Below are 15,938 nucleotides of genomic sequence, written 5' to 3'. Positions count from 1 at the left end.
TGTGGAAGCCTCTACTTTTTAATAACAGCTCCGATTCATTGAGCACTTGCTATGTACCAAGCATCATGCTAAGTGCTTTACATATATCATCTCATTTAGTCCTTTGAGGGAAATACTCTTGGCATTGCCGTTTTTAAGATGAGACGACTAAATCATGGAGAAATTGACTTCCCCAAAGTCACAGTGATGGTAAGGGGAAGAGCAAGCATTTGTATCCAGGTCTGTCTGACTCCAGAGATTGGCTTGAGGAAGTCTTTGGAGAAGCTGTAAATCTGAGCACAGCATAGATCTGTTCCCAGTTAATTTTAGGATATTTGTACTTTGTACTGGTTTAAAGTATGGGCTTCTGAATCGACTCAGATAGTGTCTCTTTACTCTCTCTTATTACATTATTAAATTGCTCCCCACTCCAGGGGCTACTGGGACACTTCTTATACCTCTCCTGGTTTTTTCCCTAGGTGCAAGCTGTCTTTTGTATTTCTTTTTGGAGACTTTATAGTTGTATGGTGTGGCTTTTGAGGGATGTGTTTTTAAGTGATTTGTTTCCCTCTAGAACTTAAATAGCGTTTCGTTTTAGTATTTGAGTTGAGCTTTCTTTTGTTTACCAATTTCCATTCCCTTATAGTTTCATAGGAGGAAATACCAGTCTTTACCAAGGAAAGCCAAGAGGATGGGGGAACATCTGCTTATGTTCCTAGACAAATAGAAAGCAGTCAGCAAAACAGCTCCGACAATAAAATCACCAGAAGCACAGACGTGCCAAAAAAAAAAAAAAGCCAGAGCTCCCTTATGCTCTTCTCAGATGGTAAAAGAACCCAAATTATAGCAGGAAAACTGCCCTTTCTAGACTTTCTTCTGAATGACTTCCGCATTCTGTTCATTTCCAAATAGGACTATTTCTGTGACTTTCCATTTAAAGACTTCTGTTTCCTTTTTACCCTGAGGCTGATAGAAGGAAGAGGAAAGAGATTTATATGGTTTTCTTTAACCCCTCAAAGTCATGCCCCTGGGTAGCTGTCCAGTAGGAAGCTTGGGAAACATCTCTTGTGGTCAAACCTGAGCGAGGACTTGGGTCTGGTCAGCTGGCCCTAAGAATATTGTGAGTGCTGAGCTTGGAGAAACAGGACTCTTTCAAACATTGGACTCCAAGGTGTCCTTGCATTTAATGAATGCCCCATCCCCCAAGGCAGGAAAGATATAAGCCAAGACTATCTTTGCCTCCTTGCTCATCTCCCCAACACTCACTTCTCTTGCTCCTCACACTCATGTCCTCCCTCACTACCCGTACCTCAGCTTCAGCCAAGTAGTCCAAATTCTGTAGGGTATAAAGCATCAGTTTCTACTTCTACTGGGAAATTGAACCCTGTGTAGCTCTATGTAAACCCCTTAAGGATTCCAGCCATATTTCCCAGTCTGATCCACTAGGCCAGTCTCCCTACTTCACTCTAACCATGGACTGGTTCTTTTTCCTGTCCATTTGGTGAATTGCCAAGTTTAGCCTAAAATAAAAGTCTCAGCCTATGCAAAATGCAAGCGCCTCTGTTTATGCTCCTTATTAAATCACATGAGGGTACACCAGGTTTCATCTTAGCCACGAAAAATGACCCATTATAAATTGAGCCCATTTCATGAAAGGATTGCTTTAGTGCTGGGGGAGGCAGTGTCTGGCACGGGTTATACTGAAAGCCTTAGAAGGCTATTGCTGCTGCCACTCAATTTTTTCTCTTTATTTCCCCTCCCTGCCAAGTTTTTCCTTTCTTCTCCTCCTTTCCCTTGTTTCTTATCACCCCCCCCCTTTTTCTTCCTCTTCCTTTTATCCACTCTTCTCTCCATCTCCCCTGGCTTTGCTTTCTGGGGCAGAAACAGAGAGGGGATGCTAAGAAGCAAGAGATCCTGGATTTTACCCTTGGGACACGGCATCTTTTGCTGGTAACTTTTATCCCCTGGCCAGTTCCACGGCTCTCTTCAGAGTTGCTGCCTCACAGTACTCTCGAAGAGAGAAGCACGCTGTGACAGAAATGCACATTGGTCTTGAAGAGTGTGGGTCAGCCATCTGGCAGAGAGGGGGCAGGCTAAGGTGGGAGAGGAGACCTGTGTGTGTCCTGAAAACGTGGTGCTCCTCTTGTAGCAACCATCAGCCTGTAGGCCACCCCAGCCTCTAAGAAGCAGCTCAGGAAGCTCAAGCTGACTAGACCCAGCAGGAGGCTATTTAGATGCTTTTCATGCTTTGTGGTGTGCAAGGATTCAAAGCTCTGTTCTTCTGAGCTGCCTGTCCCATTAGTAAAGTCGACTCAAGCAGGAACCAAAACGCACCAGGCCAGCTCCCCAGCTGCAACAAAGCCAAATCTTTCCCAAGGTGCCTGCCTGTTGCTCGGAAACTATGCACTGCTACTGTGGGCCTTGTTTTTGCCCCAAACCCCAAGAGTGTGTGGACTGCAGCCAGTTAGCTCCCTAGCTCTGCCAGGAGCCCTTCAATTTTATCCTTAAGACTCCCAGCATCCTCAAAGGGAAGTGAGAATCATCCCACCCCCTTCCCCCCAATACGTCCCAAACTCAAAACTGAGAAGTGAAAACCGAAGGCCGTTGTAGGACCCCTTTTATTATCAAAGTGTACAACTGCCACCCACGGCAGCTGCTGCCTGCAGAAGCCTTTTGATGCCTCTCAGGACAGAACTGCCTTTAGCTCCACTGTAGGAAACATGCCCCTCCCTTCTGTGGCTGGGAACACCTAAAACTGGCTTCCCAACTCTCACCATCCTGTAGCGGGATTTAGAAGGGCAGAGTACCACATCCCCGGGCAGAGAGATTTTGTCCCTGCTGGGTTTTTGCTCTTCTCTCTGGTGAAGAGGAGAGCATTCTTAGTTGAGGAAAGCAACAGAAGAGGAGGGAAGGAGAGAAGGACAAAGAGAGTTCTGGGGTGTGGAGTGGAAAACTAGGAAATCACGATACTGATATCTTAAGAAAGCATATCTTCCTGGAGGGAGGAGAAAAAATGGAGACTTTAGGAAGGAATCTGGCTTGTCTGGAGTCACTGCCTCAAGTTGTTTTGCCTTTAAAGGCCCTGCAGTTTCTACCACCCTGTCATTCCTTCACTCAGGGCCAAATAATGGATGGGGTGGGGGAAGATGGGGGATGATGGCATCTACAGTCTCTTCTCGGTCCCAGCATTATGCGGTAAGGGACAGATATTTCAGGGTCTGAAGCAAGACCTAGAAACCTGGACATCCCTTTCTAAGGAGTGCAGAGGTCAGGACTGGGGATAAGGACAGTCAGCCAACTGGTCTCAGGCTCCAGAAACCTCATGTCAAGGCTGCTTCTAGATTGCTCCAGGCCTGGAAAAATGACATGATCTACTTGGACTCAGGCCAGCAGAACAAAGTCAAGGCATGACCTCTCCAAAAAGCACTTAAACTCTTAAGAAATTTTGGTGTAAATGGGTCTTTTTTTTTTTTAATATACCAGTTCCTCCTAGAGCTAAGACACAACAGAAAATTGCAGTTCTCCAGCCCTGTTTGTTGGCTTATGTTTGCTCTTCCTGAGAGCCTAAAACTGGCCTCCTCTCTCTTGCCATCCCTGTAGCCCCCTCCAGTCTTCAGGCTTCAGCCATGCTCTACCACTTGAGCGAGGCAATGGTACCCACAAGGTGTGATCATACTCTTTGAAAGTAGGTTTTATTTTTAAAAAACATGCAAAGTTCATCTTATGTACTCCTGAAGTTATAGTCACTCATTCAACATTTATTGAGCATCTACTACTTGCCAAGCACTCTTCTGAGCTTGGGGTGATACAGCAATGAACAAAACAGGCCAGCTGGCCTTGAGCAGTAAAATCATTAGGGTATACATGGGCCTGGGAAAGAGAAGTGGCAAATGACTCCTAACATGCCGATTCACTGGATATTCCTTCAATCCAAATCCATTCCCTTCCCAAAGACTACAAAAGTCAGACAACACAGAGTAAACTTGAATCCTCAGTGTCTCTGCAACCTGACACAGTGCTCCTCATTCTTATCATTGGTATTCTCACCTCCATGCCTTTCTTCCTCTTGGCTCTCCAACCTACCCTGCGCTTGGGGGTGGTGGGCCACAGTTAAGGTGAAATAGAAATTGTTAGACCTTAGAAGAGTTAGAAGAGCCAAGAAAGCCATTTAACCTCTCTGACCTCAGTTTTTGTTTATCTATGAGATGGGCTCTGTGATATATTCCTGTAGCAAAAACTTCCCCAGGTATTAATGGCTTAACCTCAAATGTTCTTAAGGCCCAAACTACCTTTTTGAAGACTAGCTGGGACGCTGTTGCCATAGCTTCAAGGGAGAGGTATTGAAGGCTTGAGTTATAAAGATGGAAAAGGAAGTGATGGATTCAAGAGACAACACAGAGGTGGGAGCAACAGGATTCTGTAACTGACTGGACGCGGGGCTCAAAGGAAGAGGGAGGAGGATTCCAAGGTATCGCTGCGTGAGCTTTGCAGCCTAAGTGACTGGGAGAAAGTGGGACCAGCTCAGTTTCATGCCCCTCATTAACTCGGTGAGGTTTAGGAGCTCTTAGTCGTTCCAAACAGAAAGAAACTTGGTCCATATTCATTTTTAAATGATTGACTGACTTTGGGGAATTGCAACGTCATTGCCTAAACTGATGTTGTTTTATTTCTATTACACAGCATTCCAGTGTCTTTCCATCCTCTCCTCCCTCTGGACTTTCTGACGAGCCCCAGTCTGCCTCTCCTTCGCCCAGCTACATGTGGTCCTCGAGCGCACCACCCCGTTATTCCCCACCCTACTATCCGCCTTTTGAAAAGCCACCACCTTACAGCCCCTAAAGAGGAACGCCTGCTGGCTATTGAGATTATCGTGGCTTTTGTATTTCTGCTTTAGTGGAAGTGTGTAGGGTGCAAAATTTAAAGTGTGATTCTTATGCATAAAGTTTTACAAAGGCCTGCCAAGCTAGGGAAAGATAGGGATGCTTATTCGTTATCAGTGCAGAGTAGGGGTGGCTAGGCCGAACCCAGCACTTCCAAGAAGGGCAGCGCACACTCTCTAAGCAAGACTGGGGAACTATCCCAGAAAGAAGCTTGTCACGTTTGGACCTGCGTTACCCTAGGGCTCCACCTCTGTATTCAGCAGAAGTGTGGTTGCCATCTGTTTCACTTCGTGTAAATAGTGTTGTCCTCAGGCCCTTGGCAGATTGCCACCCTAGCACCTTGGTTGAAGCACCTGGCTTCTAGGCCCTATCTTTCCCTACCACTAAAGTCAGTCCCTAAGGAATAAATTTCCCAGATGCTGGGGCTACATGGTAGTTCCAATACGGAGAGTTCTGGCTAAGATTTTGTTTGCTTGCGTCTGGATGTTGAAAAAAGCTGCCCATATCTCTTAATCCTTTCTTCTCTGTGAGTATTGTAAAAATGGCTGTTGTGATCATCCAGCGCAGCTTTTGTGATCGGTACCTCCCAAAGGGAAAAGTGCAATATTCCCTCGAGTAGTGGGGAACAGGATTGATCGTTCAGGAAGCACTGAAATACACAGAGCAACATGTGAGGTGTTTTAAGCAGATCTCAGTTATACATCTGATAACTTAGGAGACACTGGTCCTACTACATGTTGCAGTATTACAAAATACATTTGCTACAGGAGAGAGAAATCATACGGTTAAAATTCAGAGTTGAAAAATGTTAGATTAGGTTCTTGGGTCGTGATATGAATTGTTACTAATCTTTGTGACTATTTAATCTTCAAATATTGTGCTTCAACCCCAGCAAACCGCACGTATCCTGCACCCCACCTCAAAAGAATCATCTGTATTTTAATGCGACTGCTCTTATTGGTCCTTTTTTCCGTTGAGACCAATCATGACAGCATTCAAGATTATGAAAGTGTTACAATGCCGCTTTAAGTCTACAAAACCTCAAATGTAGCCAACTTGACAAATTCTTAACTGTTATCGTAGATTTAAAATCCATCTGGCACACTGTGGTAGGCATTTGTACAGTTAATTATACATAGCTTTAAACCACCAACCTGATGAATTTAACACTTTGGCACCCATGCCTTCACTTCAGAATGAACACTTGCACTGTGATCTTACGTTAACCTGAGAATTGGTTTAAAGGAAGACTGATAATCCTACACTTGCATAATGTAAAAATACAGGGCTACCGGAGGGTACCTAATTAGACAGTTCTGCAAACACAGAACACATACTGGAAAAATTTCCAGCCAATTTCGCTACCTCCCGACTTGATGGATTAGAGGTAGCAGGCATATGCTGGTGCTCCCATCTACCTTGTAGACACCCAGCCATCAAGAATTATCAAGGCACAGTAAGTGCACTCATTGTTCACAGTAAAAGTTTGCAAAACATTCAGTTTACCTTACAGCATCACAAATGATGTCTCATCCAGATTTCAACTGTGAAAAACTATAATCCTTCTGCGTTATATAAAATTATTTTCTACAGTTCTGAGCATATTAAAATTCTATTGGATTTCAAAGAGGGGCTAATAACCAATTGACTTACTATACAAATATCAACTTGTAATACTCAATGAAATTTTTTGCTGTTTACACTTGACCTTTCGCTTTAGTGAATATTTAATTTTTTAAAAGGCACCATTACACAGTATATCCTACATTTATCACATTTCTTAAAGTGTTAAGATTCTATGACTCATTTCTATGTATTTTTCTTACTTTACAAAATAACTTGAAACAGTATAGATTTTGTAACACTTAATTTGAGCAGCTTTTTTATTACATTGAATTATATATAAGTGCATGTCACCTTAGAAAAATTAATATTTGCTGCTTTACTCTTTTGCAAAACATTTGCTGTAATGAAGGAATTTGTATTTCCAATACGTACCTTGACTGCATTTTGTAATATTTACTGCTCTATTCCTAATTCTGCTTTAAAGTATTGAACTAGGCATGAAACATTAAAATATTAATCCAGAACCTATATAAACTGGATGTTGCTTAAAATCTGTATCACTGCCATGTTGGAAACCCAGACTGCTTTTGTGATGTTTCAAATTAATAAACCTATCTTCCTCCTTATCCACTTACATGCCTCTTCATTGAATCTACAAAAGTATCACAAACGCTCTAAAGCAATGGACAGCAGCTGACTCACTTTTGACTATTATGGTTCAAGATACAATGGGCATGCAATTAACCAACATATAAAACCTAAGGGGAACTTCTGTCATGCTGTCTTCAGAAATACAGCTCCAGTCTCCTACCAAAATTGAAAAACAACAGAATATAAAAGTCTATATCATTTCTAAAAGATAATCTTACAAAAAATGCACTCAAAAATCAGAATTAAAACATTTTATTTTTGCCATAAGAAGCTCTACGAACTAATATCAGGTAATGGTTAATGTAAAAAGTAGAACTTAAAGTCATGATAGGGAAGATTGTACAAGTATGAACATTACAGTATTGGGTGGAAATGAACAAGGTTTCATATGACTGACAGAGGTGAGGAAGCCAGTGCTACTGAACTAGCATTTAATTCTGTAGAATATGCATGCCTTGACAATACAAAATACCTTGATCATTTTTACCATTCATTTTACCTTTTTGGTACAATGGAAATAATGCAGCATCAATTCCTCATAGTGTATGTGGGGGATCATTACCACCAAAATGATAATGAGCACTTAAAATATATTTTAAAGTGAATCTTGCAAGATTGCTATGGCATTTAAAATCTTTGCTTGGTTCGAGCATTTTCACTTTCTGTCATCTCTTTTAACAAATTGCTATTTCAAACAGTTCCTATCCAGAATATTTAGAGGTGATTTAGCATAGGAACAAATTTGAAGCCAACTTGAAAGAAAAAAAGGAAGTTTAGCAGTCAGAAAGCTATGTATAAAATAGGAAAACCCCATGATAAGTTTTAAACAGCATCTTGCTACAGATTTCCAACCCAGTAAATACTGGGAGTGAAAGGTTTTAGCCCCAAAGGAGTATTCCACACGAATTCGGAACTTTGGATATAGAAAATTTTAGAAAAACGGAAGACCCTGACATACATGCAAGTAAGAGTCTTCTGGCAAAAATACGATTTAAAGTTGATTTTCCAGTTTTCCTCCTCCCCCAAAAACTCCAGAAGATACCTTCAGTAGGCACAGAGTTTACATTTCATACTCAGAATTTACATAGAGCACAGCAGCAGCAAATAATTATACCCATATTATTCAGAATGGATAGTTTTCCATTATAGAATTCCTGGTTTGTCATAATGGCCTTGTAGAAATTACCAAGTTTTATTATGACAAACTAATTTACCTAGCAGTTAAGTCTGAAAGGTCTGGAAGCTCTGCTGGCATCAGTATCCTTCACACTTGTAGAAGTAATTATGTCTAACTGGTGAAATAGCATTAATGAAACTCAAACAAATTTCCACTGAAAATATTTCAGAGTGCACCCTATAGTCAAAGAGTAATGTTATCAATATCTACACAGAAAGGAAACAGATATTGCGATTCCAGAGACTGCAGTTATAAGGTAATTTAAAATTTTCCAAGGATTAGTTTACAAAATGGTTTGAAGGTCTAGACTCACAGAACAGAAAACAGAGGCACATCATTCTAGTCCTTGGTAAGCAAAGGATTATATTATTTTTCTTCTCCTTGTATTATTGCAAATACTGATGCCTGATACCCTCAGCTACCAACTTAAGAAACACTGAAACCACTGTCTTCCAATCTAGCTTACCGTCAGAAGAATGATGTATACGTGAGAAACTGCGATTAAAGCTTTAAGTTCAAAGTCAAGAAATAGACTATTTTAAAAAATATATGGTTAAGGAGAAAGAAAATATCTATGTTGAATTAAGAAATACTTAAGCAAGGTTACAAATGACTAATAACTATGCACAACAATCTTTTTCAGTATCTATTAATTTTTTTCCTTTGCAAAAAGTCATTTACAGAAGTTCGACAAGTTAATCCTGCTATAAATGCTAGGCTATATATTTCTTCCAACCCACTTCCTTTTAGTACTAGCACTTCAATAAGTTTTGACTTTATTTTCTAAGTGTTTAAATATGTGTCATTTGAAAAGGAACAAAGGTGATATCTATTGTTCTCAAGATAAATGGGAATCCACAAGCCTATATAACATTCCATACGTAGTTTCTGATTGCTATAATCGCAGCAATTTGCAGATGGAATGGAACTTATTTTAGAAGGGGTGAAAACCTAAAAGGTCTTGCTGAAAGGAAAATACTAGATCACTGATTCAACTATTTCAAATGAAAACTTCCTATTAGAGATTCTAAGTAATATGAACATTTAAAAATATATGCCAGTAGCTTCCCGCCCAAAATATGTAGGAGTCTCATTTATGGAATCTATCATTTATAAAGATTTATACATAATTAAATATCTATTTGGTGGCTTTCAGAATCAAAATTTGAAAATTTTCATGGGAATATTTTTAACCATAATGAGCAAAAAAGAAATCTCCATTCACTTCCACTCTGTCTCTGTCATGTAAGAGCACAGACTTTAAAACAAATGCCAACAGAACTTTTCACCTCCTCCTGTCTGCATTATGGAGATTTGTTTTCCATTAGTATTTTTGCCCACAGAGACCACACTGCAAAGGTATATATACAGTAGTTCAGCCACCAAAGTCTTTTCCAGACTATGGCAATAAAAGCAAGATTTAATTCTAATTAGCTAAAACTAATTTATTCTTCAGGTGAGAGACTCATGGTGGGAGGAAGGCAGGAGGTTGCTATCCATTGGGACTAGCAGAATACACAACCAAGCAGAAACTTACACTGAAATTTTCCAGAACAACTTTAGAAGTTCTTGTTTACTTTTTAGGCCATATACAAGACACAACACATATTATTTATAGTCTCAATATTAAGAAAATTGAGAATTCAGCAGTAAAGTGCTAACATGGAAGGGGAAAGTTGTAAGATATACTAGGGTATGCTAATAACTCCAGTTATTTTCAAAGAACATTCAGACTGCTTGAAATTCTATTCAGGAAACTATCTCTCCAAGCTTTTTTTTTTTTTTGCCTCTTTTAAATGAGCTGAAAGCTTAACTATATAAACAGATACTCGGGGGGAAAACTTCTCACTCTCTACTCAAACTTTCAGAATAATTTGCTTCTAAAAATTATCAACAAATAATCCAACTAGACTAACTTCAGATGATGTGGCAGATCAAATTAATTTGTTTTCACCTTAATTTGTTTTACAGGTCTTCTGAAAGCCCTGCCCCTTAATCCAAACCAAAACTTTCTGCTATTTCAAAGGAGTTCAATAAGATTCTGGTATTATAAATTCAAACTCAGTACTGCCATCTGTTACATTCTGTTTAAAAATTGAATCATTTTCCTGCTGAATAAAAATATCTTCCCAGGTCATTGGCTTGTTCTGAGGAGTAGATGTGGTCCCTACTGGAGGTTCTTTCCCAGCATCAACCTTATACCCAATACCATCATCCTTCATTACAGGCATAGTGCCTGACCTATCAGAAAGGTATGCATATTGTCTGATCTGTAAAGACCTGCATGGATGTAAACGATAAAGCTTTGAGTCTCCAGAAGGATCTTGACTATGAACTGACTTTATGTGTGAAGACATAAACTGATAGTTGATGAAAGATTTGCCACAGGCCAAACATTGATACCTTCGCTCCCCTGTGTGATGAATTTCATGCTTTGTGCGATATTCTGCAAGAGGAAATACCTTCTCACAGTAACGGCAAGGGTACTTCTTCTCCCAAGAATGAATGTTAAAATGTCTCCGCAAGCTTGTCAGACAGACATATGACCTTTTGCATACAATACAGATATAATAGACCCTTCCATCTACTATTAACTCATAGTGATCATCATGCTTTACTTTCATACGTTTGTTTGCCGTCTCACTGCTAGATGTTTTTGGTATCTCATTCTCAAGTCTGGCCTCCCCTTCGTCAGGGTCATCTTTGACAGGGATCACTATGTCGTAAGTATCTTCACCGATATTTGCATAAACCTTGCAACCCGTCGACAAGCCTTCAATTTCAGTAGCTGTATCTAAAGTAATGATCTTCTGACCCTCCATTATATGTTTTGATCCTAAACCTGGATCATTAGTGTTTCTAGTAATTATATCTGAAATTTTTAAAGAATTGGAAAGTGGCTCTTGCAGAAGTGTAGGAATCTGCATCTTCTGTATCAAAGATCCATCAAAAGTGGTATTTTGGGGGATATCAGCCTGTGGGACCAAAGATGTATTACTGACCGCCGAATCTGGACTGGAGCTAATAGTGTCATCATCATCATCTATAATTTCCTCCTCCTCCTCTTCATTGGCCTTGTTTCCTGTTAAAACAGCACTGTCTGGTGTCTGCTGATCCTGCACAAGTAAATTGATTGAAGGAGACATATGATTCGGAAGTGAAGAACTGACAGTTGGTGGTGTAGTAAGTGGTGTCTGATTTAACAAAATAATGTTGGGAGTCAGATGTGTCGGGGCTGAAGATACCAGCAATTTTTCACTTCCTTGTGTTTGGCTCAGAGTTGCCTGATTCACAGAAGTAGGAAGTTTCTGAGTAGGTGTGATATTTGTTAAAGGGGGAGAGTTATTGCTAACACAAGGTGCAACATCTGAAATAGCAACAGCACCTGGGGTAGGCTGGACCTGCGCCACTGCATCGGTACTCGGCAAAGTCTCCTTTGCAGGGAGAATCTCAGAGCAGAAAATGACGTCATCATCATCATCATCTGAATCGGTAACAATGATCTTTTTTGTCTCATAATCTTCAGCAGATAAGGAAAAAGACTCTGTTATAATAGGCATTATAGTGGCCCCATTATCTTGGGCTTCATCTTTTGATTTTTGTATTTGAAGGTTCTTGTCACTAGAACCAGGAGGTAAGGTTTCTGCATTACCATCATGAGCTGTACCTGAGATGCTTTTAACCTGTGACAATGGGACACCAAGCTCTGCTATAAACTTAACTCCTAATAACTGCCCTGATTTAATTAACTCATCAAGTAAATCTGATCGAACACGAACAATTTTAGAACTATAGATATAATTGAGAATTTCTGCAAAAATCTCTGCTCTTATAAAGCTCAGTTCAACAACTTGCCCGGCAACTAAGAAGAGCTGATGGAAGTAAGTACTAGAAGCTGAAAGAATATTCCTGTGGGCCCGGAATTTTCGGTCTTCCACAATAACGGTAACATCACAGAAGAGTCCATGGCCACGTTGCTCGTTCAAGGAGTTCAATAGACTGCCAGAGTATTGAATGTCTGTAGCAGAAATCAGTTTTCTACTCTCCATGCCTATAAGAGAAAGGGAGGAGGAGGGGATGGGAGAAGATTAGGAAAGAAAAATAAAAGTACTTGATCATTCAGAATTTAAGCTACCGCACCATTAAATAGTTGATTCAAGTTTTAACCAAAGTTTGTCATAACCTTTTGGCTTTTATATCAATTGTTCATACAGGCTGGTTTTTGGACCATGTGTCAAATCTCATGAATTCCCCCTAAGAGATAAGCAAGTTTTAAACTGATCTACAGATTTGAACACTATATATCTTCCTTTGAATCTCAGATTCATGCATCAGCACTAAGCAATTTTTAAAGATTAGAATTAATTTTCTTAGTTCCAATTTTGGGTTTTCTCTGCAAAAAGAGTTATTTTTTTTTTTTTGGTGAGGAAGATTCACCCTGAGCTAAGATCTGTTGCCAATGTTTTTTTTTTTTTTTTTGCTTTAGGACGATTACCCCTGAGCTAACATCTGTGCCAATCTTCCTCTATTTTGTATGTGGGTCCCCACCTCAGCATGGCTGACGAGTGGTGTAGGTCTGCATCTGGGATCCAAACCCACAAAGCTGAAGCAGAGCGTGCCCAAATTAACCACTACACCATGGGGCTGGCCCCTAAGACTTAATTTTTAACTGTCTTAAAACTTTTTGAAGAAAAATCTTCATCATGAACACATAAAAGTTATTTCACTTGTAAATCAATGATTTACATGTCAGAAAAGCTTGGTGCGTGCCATACTGAGTCTGAAATATATATTCTGCCTAAATTTTAAGTTATCTTTAAGAACATTCTCAAAGGCTACTCCCCGCAGCCAATGACTGAATCAACATTTAAACACTGACAATTATTACCTCTACACTTCCCATTATTTTTCTGTTCTTATTTAAATTGAGGTGCCTCATCTAGATAAACTATGAAACACCTTTCTTACCCTCTCCTCCTTCTTCATCCCCTTGCCCCTTCCCCTCACGCCTCTACCCTTACAATCTCCAGAGGCAGAATGTTAAACAGAGTGCCAAAGTCAACAGATGCTATTGTAAAAAAAACACAACAAAGGAAAAGGAAAGTTTACCAGTTCTTAATGCTTATTTGCACGAAATATTTCATTTTGTTGGTAAAGATTTATGTGCATTGGTATTAGAATTTTTTGACACCAAATGTTAGTGAAAATGAAAACATGAATTTATTGGTACAGTGCAGACATTACTCTAGAAAAGTGGGAGGATGTTAGTAAACAGCATTGCTGTGTACCACCCCTAAAACATTTTCTTGGCACTGCACAGAAGATACCTCCAGTATCAATGATGCTGAGTTGTTAAAAAACAAACAAACATATATATATATAGAGAGAGAGAATAACAATTAGCTGACAAGTACTTTTGGTAAAGAAACAGTTTTATTGCTAATATTCTTTCCCTTTAAAGTTACCAAAATAATACCACTGTCACAGTGCTTAAGTTATATACACGTGGAAGGCAGGGCCTCTCAAATATCTTCTCAATTTTTCAAAATTATAAAAACAAAAAGTAGGCAAAGTCTAGAAACCAAGGATTTTAAACATCCTCCGTTCTAAGGTGTTGCTCGTTAACAGTACCAAGGAATTTCAGGTTACCATAACGGCATTCATCAGAAAGGGTGACCTTTGGACAGGGAGCCAGCAACCAGGGCTTCCGAAATATGGGGGTTTCCACAGAAGTCACTTTTAAGTGGATAGATAGGCTTACTGAATACCATCCCACAATTTCTGTCGTTTGCAAATGGGCTTTTCCAATGGGAGAATGCGTAAAATGTACGTGTCCAGGTGACACTGGGACTTGGTTTCATTTTGTTTAGGTTTCCTCCTCCTCCCCGTTAGGGTGGGCCCAGGAACAGCACAAATCGGTCTGAATCCACTCCAAGATTTGCGACCTGACTGTGGAAAAGCCATTCCGCATCACTGTGAGACAAACCTCGATTGAGGGCAGGTGAAGGTGGAAAAAGAGAGAAACGCCATCCGCGAGGGAGTGAAACAAACCGACACGCGGCTCCCTGCGGCAGCTGAACCCCATCTTCCTTCCTCCACCCCTCTTCCCCATTTGCACCCAGCCGGCTGCAACCGAGGTTTTTAACCCCCGATTCACGGGAAAAGGCAGCTTCTTGCCAATACAGATGGAGGTACAAACGGCCGAGCGAGGGCGGGGGTAATAAGAGGAGCCAGGGAAAGTACAAGGTGGCGAACAGCAGGGTGGGGTGTTGGGAGGGGATGAAGCCAAGCAGGCGGCATTGTTATGCCCTGGGAAGGGGACAGAAGGGGAGGATGGGCCCGGCAGAAAAGCTCTAAATCAAAGTAGGGGCTAGGAGGCGAAAAAGATGCACAAAAAGGAAGGCAGAGAGGCGCGGAAAAAGCCAAGGGGGTCTCTGTGGTGGGCTCCCCACGCTCCGGGCCTACCGCGGGCACCGACAGCCCCTCAGCCCCTGACCGCGAAGGGGATCGCGCGGCGGCCCTCCCGGTTCGTCCCCTCCTTCACTCCCGGGCCCACACAAAGAAAGGGCCAGAGGAGCGGAGTCTCCGACTCCGCCGCTTCCTGGTTCAAGTGAGGAGAATGCAAACGCAGGCGCGGCCCAGGGACGGAGGAAGCAGGCGCGCTCCCTCTCCCCCTCCCGGATCGGGGCCGGGTCCTCACCTGCTTCCCGGCGCCGCCGCTGCTCCTCGTCGGGCCGCGCAGAACGGTGGGAGTCTTCCAACAACAAGAAGCCGGACTCCACCGCGATTCGGCTCCTTCTTTAAACGTCGCTCCAGTCTTGGTCGACGTCGACGCGGCTGCCGCCTCCTGCCGCCACCGCTGCTACAGCTGCCCCACGCCGCCGACAGAGGGCACAGCGCGGGGGCGAAGCGCTGAAGTCAAAGGCGCCCTCCTCTTCCGAGCGCAGTTCGGGTCTTTCCGGAAGGGCCCGAGCGCCAGGCGGCCTCGCTTCGGCGCCCTACTCTGCCTTCGGCTCCTTCCGCAAGGGGGCGGAGGAAGACTGGGAAGCTCCTGGCTTGTTGGGCCCTTTCCGGAGGGCGAAAGGGTGGGAAAAAGGAAAGGGAAAGATGGGGTAATGCAGTCACAAGCGGTTGGGAGGGAAGGGAAGCTAGTCGCTTCCATCTCAATTCGGTGTAAGCTTCTAGGGCGTAAAAACTTTTAGAGACTATACCAGTTTCATTTCTTTTGCAAGTTTGAAACCGCTCTATTAGCTTGTGAGATGATAAACCACCTTGAAATAGAATCGGAATATACATAATCAAATAAAAGTCATCGACTCATTATGATATATGATAATTCAAGTTCTAGGAGAGCAAGATGACAACTACATTACAGTAACTACTTTTAAGAAATAAATCTAGTGTTTAGACAAGTACTATCTACTTAATCGAATACTAAATGATGCAGTATGCTAATTCCTTCATTTCAACTATCGTTTACTGAACACCTGTTTGATCTGTACCAAATCTTACGTGGGGTTTTGTGGAATACAAAAATGAATAAGCTAAGGTCTCTACCTTTTCAAAAATCTCAGTAGATAGGTACACAAACATGGAAAAAATATTTGTATAAGGTATAGAACACAGAGAAGGGAATAGCAAACCACATGTTACCATTTGAGCTGTATCTTGAAAGATGAATAATA

At 41.5% G+C, this 15,938-nt stretch overlaps 2 protein-coding genes across 3 annotated transcripts in view; one reads left to right on the top strand and one right to left on the bottom strand.

Annotated features, from left to right (window-relative positions):
- Nucleotides 1-7,081, top strand: part of TMEM255A (transmembrane protein 255A) — a 50,042-nt gene extending 42,961 nt beyond the window's left edge. Inside the window, exon 9 of one of the 2 annotated variants that reach the window (XM_058536618.1) lies at nucleotides 4,660-7,081. In XM_058536618.1, coding sequence (XP_058392601.1) covers nucleotides 4,660-4,818 — 159 coding nt within the window. In that variant the 3' untranslated portion in view covers nucleotides 4,819-7,081. Of the gene's footprint in view, nucleotides 1-625; nucleotides 1,910-4,659 lie in introns of those variants that run through there. The other variant, XM_058536619.1, reaches the window with a different exon arrangement.
- A 231-nt stretch (nucleotides 7,082-7,312) lies between these two features.
- On the bottom strand, nucleotides 7,313-15,108 carry ZBTB33 (zinc finger and BTB domain containing 33). The gene is made up of 2 exons (XM_058536617.1): nucleotides 14,954-15,108; nucleotides 7,313-12,304 (listed from the first exon to the last, which is right to left on the bottom strand). Exon 2 carries the CDS (start codon nucleotides 12,300-12,302, stop codon nucleotides 10,284-10,286), a length of 2,019 nt encoding a protein of 672 aa, XP_058392600.1. The 5' UTR covers nucleotides 12,303-12,304; nucleotides 14,954-15,108; the 3' UTR covers nucleotides 7,313-10,283.
- Between the last annotated feature and the right edge of the window lie 830 nt (nucleotides 15,109-15,938).

This window comes from Diceros bicornis, chromosome X (assembly GCF_020826845.1).
Source record: "Diceros bicornis minor isolate mBicDic1 chromosome X, mDicBic1.mat.cur, whole genome shotgun sequence".
Lineage (NCBI taxonomy): Eukaryota > Metazoa > Chordata > Mammalia > Perissodactyla > Rhinocerotidae > Diceros > Diceros bicornis.
Note: the sequence above shows the minus strand (reverse complement) of the source record. Positions and strands in the feature narration are given on the sequence as shown.

Coding starts and splice junctions, on each gene's coding strand:
- ZBTB33 (XM_058536617.1), bottom strand. CDS start 12,302: ATGGAGAGTAGAAAACTGATTTCTGCTACAGACATTCAATACTCTGGC.